Consider the following 5,910-nt stretch of genomic DNA (forward strand, 5'->3'; position numbering starts at 1 on the left):
CAATTGGGTTGTGGTTTGTACCTATATAGGATCCTAAGGATCAGTTCATAGACATGTAACCTCGCACAATAGCGCAACCACGAGGCTTATATGTGTATGACATAAACCAATTAATTACCCACCCAACTGGTTCTGTAGGCACCAGTGAACGGTTGAGTGGCACAAGATGAGGCATTTACAGTGATAAAATCAGTGTTAACGGTGAAACCTTAGTGGATGCTTACGGGTCGATGGGAGCTTTGTAACGGCCTTATAATGATCTCCTAGCGGCACACCATAGGAAGTGTGCAAGTATTTGACCGACACAGCAACATAAAGACTGTCACCTGGTAATGCGGGTTATGAAATCATGACTCGTGAGTAAAGTAAACCTTTGTAGAGTGTAAAAATGGTATATCAGTCGTGCTCACGGTCAAGAGCGAGCTTTGATTTTTTTTTTTATGATTAGTGGGGGATCTTAGAGGTTGGTTCTGATAGTTATGTGGTGGTAACCCGATGAGTTGTTAGACGAATATGAAATATCTGGTGAGTTTTTGTAGTCGAATGGAATTCAATGAGTTGTTCTTGTGAAGTCAGTATTGTCACACATTGTAAATAAGACTGTTATGTCTTTTTAGTTCTAGGTAGGATGATATAGATGTAGTAAATCTGAGTCAAGTCTTTATGGTCTTAAGCCTTCATGTCATGCTTTCTCACACTTACAAAGTATGATATGTACTCATATTTGTTATTTTTAATAATAAATGCTGCTCAGTTAGAGAAAGGTATGATGAGATCAAGGAAGTGATGTGCCCTGAAGCTTTCGTTGGAGTATCCTAAAGTTTTCATTGGAGTTTCCTCATGTTTATCTGTTGCTGTTTAAAACTCCGATATTTGTTTCAATAAAATTATTTTTATACAATATAGTTCTGTTTATCACTAATGACGTCACTACATGTATGATAAAACTAATCCTAATATATATTTAGAATATATCTTGTTTGTTTTTTTGAAATTGGGTGACAAGTTGTATGTATGGAGTATGGACCATATGTGCAGTAGGAAAGATGATGACAAAACTTTTTCAAACGAATATATGATGACAAAACACTATTGAGGGATGATGCTGATTGGTGTTTTGTTCCTTGCACCAGCAGAGTTTAATGGGTTTTGTTTTCTTTTCAAGTACAGCAGAGTCCAGCTACCTTACAATTCTGCAGATTTTTGGAAATTGTTTTTACATTGTTCTGAGATATGGATAGATCTAGATCTGACTAACTGCTTCATGTCATGTACAGACTGGACTGAAGAGCGAAGACCGCATACATGTATGAACTGCTTATTTCCTCCTCTGACCTAGATTTTATCCCTTCTTATATATATAGAAATAAATATTTGCAAAAATCTTGTACATTCTATAATCTACAGGTACAAAAATGAAAAAAAAAAACAGCTCGCTGCCATTTGTATCCCTCTGCCCTCTGGCGGTGTTCTACCGATGGTCCGCGAAAAATTCTATTGGCAGACTACCAGTGATCATGGTGATGACATTGAAGTAGCTGAACTCTCGTCATCGGAGAATCCAGCTCTCAACGCATGAATCCTCGGGAACAACTGTGGCATCATTGGGTTAACGGGCACCGGGAAATGGCGCACGGAGCTAACGATGGTGCGGTCATTGATTCTGCAGACTTCCTTGCAGACCTGGTCAAGAACCGAGAGGAAATCCCTGACCACCATGAAGATTCTGAAAGGGTGAGCCTCCTCTTTTGCGGAGTCACCATGGAAGTACTCAGTGATTTCCTTCACAAGCGACAATGCAACGCTCTCCTGAGCTTGAACTCTGATAATCTCATCGTCTGCCTTCTTCAGGAACTTCTGCATTCTGTCGTGGAACTGCCACGCATCGTCCCTTGACTTCGACTCTTCATTCAATCGCAGCACCTCAGTGATCTTTTCTATTCCTCCAGCAAGTTTCGTAACATAGCTGCTAAGCACGTCAGAATCCATGGCAGCTGCTTTCTTGACATTGCTGAGCTCGTTTGCAAGGCCAGCCACTGCCTGGAGGCCTAGCTTTTTGCACTCAAGCTCCTCTCGTAGAGGATTTGCTTGAGTTCTTGGAGTTGTTTGGTTGCTGGCAGAGAGGCGGGAGCCCTCCGACCGGATGATTTCCTGAACGACAAAGTGCAGAAGGGTTGTCTTTCCATCAGTGCCTTTGACATCAGCCAGTTTGAGTAGGGTATCAAGCTTGAAGGCATGTGCATCGCCACGGTTTGTGCCAACATTCATCCTGTTGCCAGTCTTCAGAACAGCTTCAAGGAGCTTAAAAAATAGTCTGCTGCTTCTAAGCTCATCGCAAGCAGTCTGTGTAAGAAACAAACGTTAGGGAGCAGTAACATACTTCCCAATGCCAATTTTACTGGTTATGTTTAGTGCATATGCTCAGTAACATTAGGGAAGTGATGAATGATGCTACTAATAATGCTCACCTCAAGGGTCTCAAATGACTTCTTTAGGTAATTGACCTCTGAATCAAAGTTCGCAATGTAAAGCATTGCATCTACTCTTTTGAAAGCAAAAGGGACATCAAGGACTGCCTTAAGGAACTTCTCAGCAGGACCAAGTTTAAAAGGAGAGATACTCTCTTTGAATTCTCTCAATTTAATCTCCTCTTCCTTGGTAGGAGCCATCTTTAGCAAGGTCTCCAGTAATTCTGCTCCGAGGCTCTCTGTGTTACCTGTGTTAAGTTTTCAGACACTAATGAGTGAAGCAATAAATCCTAAGTTAATTGTCAAATTCCCTAAAGAAAATTTATGAAGGATCAATCTTATTGACTGAGCAGAAATTCTAGAATTCAGCAATAGTACAACTTGCTTCCAATTATTTGCTCCAAAGTCATGGTACATCATATATCCAGTGAAAATGATTGTTCCTATAGTGGGCAACTATGGATAGAGCGAAAGGAGAAATGATGCCAAATTCAGTTTATCAGACATCCTTCACCAGTTCACCGCAGAAATAAATTTCAGCACCTCATTTAATTATTCAGCATAAAATGGCTAGCTAATTCAGCAACGACTCTCAGCTGCTCCATGGTTGCATTCACTTATTTCAGACAAACGTATTAAAAGCCCAACCACACCATACGGAGAAGCATGGCTGCAGCCATTCACAAGCTAAATATGGTCAAAGACGACTCACACAACTCACGAGTGAAATGAATCCTATGCAATCGAAAAAAAAGTCAGTGAACCAAAATGACTGAATTGTGAATTCAATGCCAAATCTGAATTTCTCGATCCAATGCAGTATGTACGCAGCTAACCAAAATGACTGAATTGTGAATTCAATGCCAAATCTGAATTTCTCGATCCAATGCAGTACGTACGCAGCTAACCAAAATGACTGAGTTGTGAATTCTGATAACTCGTGTGAATGAGGATCTTGTTCACCTTCGCAGAGCGCATCGCAGACCTCCTCCTTGGTCACATTCAGCGCGCGCAGCAAGATGGCAATGTTCTGCGCCTTCTTTGGATCCAGCACCTTGTTCTCGGCCTTGGGCGCTGGCAGCACCGGCCTCCTCGTTGCCTCCTTCACCGCCGCATTGGCCGGGTTGCAAATGAACAACGTCTCGATCATTTCTTCGTTCACCCTGCAAGAATTCAGTGAAAGTAGTCAAGAAACTACCAAGAACAGCTGAAGCAACTGAAAAAAAGAGAAATTTCGCAGAGCTCTCACTGGAATGAGCTGGATTTGAGCTGATCCCACACCATGACGCGGTCGGAGCTGGCCCGGACCTTGTCCCAGTGCAGAGGCTTGAGCTTCGGCCGCGGCGTCGTCTCCTCGGACTTGTCGCCCTGGTCCGCACTCTCCGGCAGCCGGCTCGGGAACGCGTCGGTGGGAGGAACGCTCCTGAAGTTGGCTGCTTGGGACTGCGGCGACAGCGCGGGAGATCGGGTTTCTTTCGATGTGTCAGGCTTCCGGACGCGGCTCTCCCAGTAGCCCACGGGCGGCGGCGGAGGAGGAGGAGGTGGAGGAGGGCCTGGAGGCGGAGGTGGCGGGTGAGTGCTTGTAGGTGGGGGTGGTGGCTGGGCAAATGGGTTTCTTGAGATGGCGTCGGTGGTGGATCTGAGACCTGAGGTGTCGTTGAGCGGAGAGCAAGGTGGTGACGGGGAGGGTGGTTTCCGGCGAGGAGGTGGCGGTGGTGGCAGTGTCGGCGCGAACGGAGGAGGTGGGGGTGGAGTCGGAGGAGCCGGCGGGAGGCTGACGATGCGCGCGCTCTCCGATCTTGACTTGACGGAGCGGCGACCGGATTCGCCGGGGCTGGAGAAGGCAGGTGGTGAAGCGGGCGCGGGGGACATCGTCGCGCCCGGCGACGACGGGTACGACGGCGTGCTCAGGGTCGACCCGGGGGACACGCCCCTCGAGCGGTCGCGCGCTGCCACGGCGGCCTCGACTGCAGCGGCCAGAGTCCGTCGTGAGCTCGACATCTTCGATGAGCCTCGCGGCGAGTAGAATTCCTCCTCCCCGGACGACGGGGAGGCCCCGCCGGAGCTCCTCGACGCCGTCGGCGCACATTGCCGCGCCAGAGGTGGCAGCGGGCGGAGTTCCGGTGATCCGCCGCAGCTCTGGGACTCCTCGTCGCCGGACGACGTCGTGTCGCTGCTCTTTTCGTCCGCTCTGCTCGCCAACGTCCCCACGTACAGGAACTCGGCCGACGTAGCCGCCGGTGCGGCCCTGCCGGCGCTTCCACCAAACTCATCGCGCGCGAAAAGGCTCGTCCTTTCCGGGTGCAAGAACTTAGCGTCCCCGCCACCGACACATCCGCCTCCTCCCCCGCGCCCTGCATTGCTCCGGCGGTGCGAGAAGAAGAACGCGATGGAGAGCCCGAGCACGGCCACCGTGAGCAGCGGTAGCAGTATGGCCGGGACGAGCTTGGACGACTTGTTGGACCCGTGCGAGCCGCCGGCCGGAGGCGTCCCGCCACTGGAACCGGTGTTGGGGAGCACCAGAGCAGGGTACGTCGGTTGGTTCTGCCCCGTCGGCATCGGCGGCGGGGGTGGCACCGGCAGCGTTGGAAAGAACGGCGGCGCGGGCGCCGGCGGCGGAGCGGACGGCTGCGCGGGCTGATCTGGGAAGAACGGCTGGTGGAGCTGCCTCCTCGCGGTGGCGGGAGCGTCCGGAGCGTTGGCGCCATCGACGCAGCAAGTGGCGAGCAAGATGGGTAGCAACAGCTGCAAGAATTGGCGAGGAGGTGGCATTGTGATGGAAGAAGCAAGAACAAGATCAAAAGCTGCGTGTGTAGGTGTATTGGTGTGGTGTGTGTCGACAGATCTTGGATAGAGAGAGAGCGAGAGGAGGAGGTGAGGTGTTGTTGTGGATACTGCTTACATGGAACCGGTTCACGTTACTGGTAACATGAATACTACTGTAAGCATCTCCAGCCGACTACTCATATTAAATCCTCTATTTCTCTTATTTAAGGGCTCCTCATCTAGATTTTATTTTGTATTTCTCAACGCGTTCCAACAAACCTCTCATATTTGACCCTTTATATTCGAATCATATCTATTTTATTAATATCTGATAACTCTCTCTCATCTCTCTCCTCTCTCCTCTCTCTCTCCCCTCTCTCCCAAATGAGAGGTTGGATAAGAAGCCCCTAGATATAGGGGGTGAGGGAGGAGATTTGAGGGCTCCTCAAATAAAGGAGGTCGGATAGGAGGTTGGTTGGAGACCGATTTTCACCGTTTTTTCTTCAAATATAGGATAGGGGTGAGAAAAGAGCTCGGTTGGAGACGCTCTAACCTACCGTAATTTTTGTTGGTAAGAATTGGTACAAGATTACTGTACACTGGATTACTGTTTATATAGTTCCTGTTTATAAACCACTATTTGTAGGTAAGATACTGCTGTTCAAACTTACCTCTG

The 5,910-nt window shown here is 48.6% G+C and overlaps 1 protein-coding gene across 1 annotated transcript; it reads right to left on the minus strand.

Annotated features, from left to right (window-relative positions):
• Positions 1-1,232: 1,232 nt before the first annotated feature.
• LOC133926511 (formin-like protein 1) lies at positions 1,233-5,382 on the minus strand. The gene is made up of 4 exons (XM_062372488.1): positions 3,718-5,382; positions 3,432-3,631; positions 2,469-2,716; positions 1,233-2,343 (listed from the first exon to the last, which is right to left on the minus strand). The coding sequence occupies exons 1-4, from the start codon at positions 5,238-5,240 to the stop codon at positions 1,516-1,518; spliced, it is 2,799 nt and encodes a 932-aa protein (XP_062228472.1). The 5' UTR covers positions 5,241-5,382; the 3' UTR covers positions 1,233-1,515.
• Positions 5,383-5,910: the final 528 nt, after the last annotated feature.

The sequence above is a fragment of the Phragmites australis genome, chromosome 1 (genome assembly GCF_958298935.1).
Source record: "Phragmites australis chromosome 1, lpPhrAust1.1, whole genome shotgun sequence".
Lineage (NCBI taxonomy): Eukaryota > Viridiplantae > Streptophyta > Magnoliopsida > Poales > Poaceae > Phragmites > Phragmites australis.

Excerpts from the sequence above, each read along its gene's own strand:
- LOC133926511 (XM_062372488.1), bottom strand. The coding sequence starts at position 5,240 with ATGCCACCTCCTCGCCAATTCTTGCAGCTGTTGCTACCCATCTTGCTC. Across the intron at positions 3,632-3,717 it reads CTCAAATCCAGCTCATTCCA|GGTGAACGAAGAAATGATCG; the intron begins GTGAGAGCTCTG and ends GAATTCTTGCAG. Across the intron at positions 2,717-3,431 it reads CTGCGATGCGCTCTGCGAAG|GTAACACAGAGAGCCTCGGA; the intron begins GTGAACAAGATC and ends AACTTAACACAG.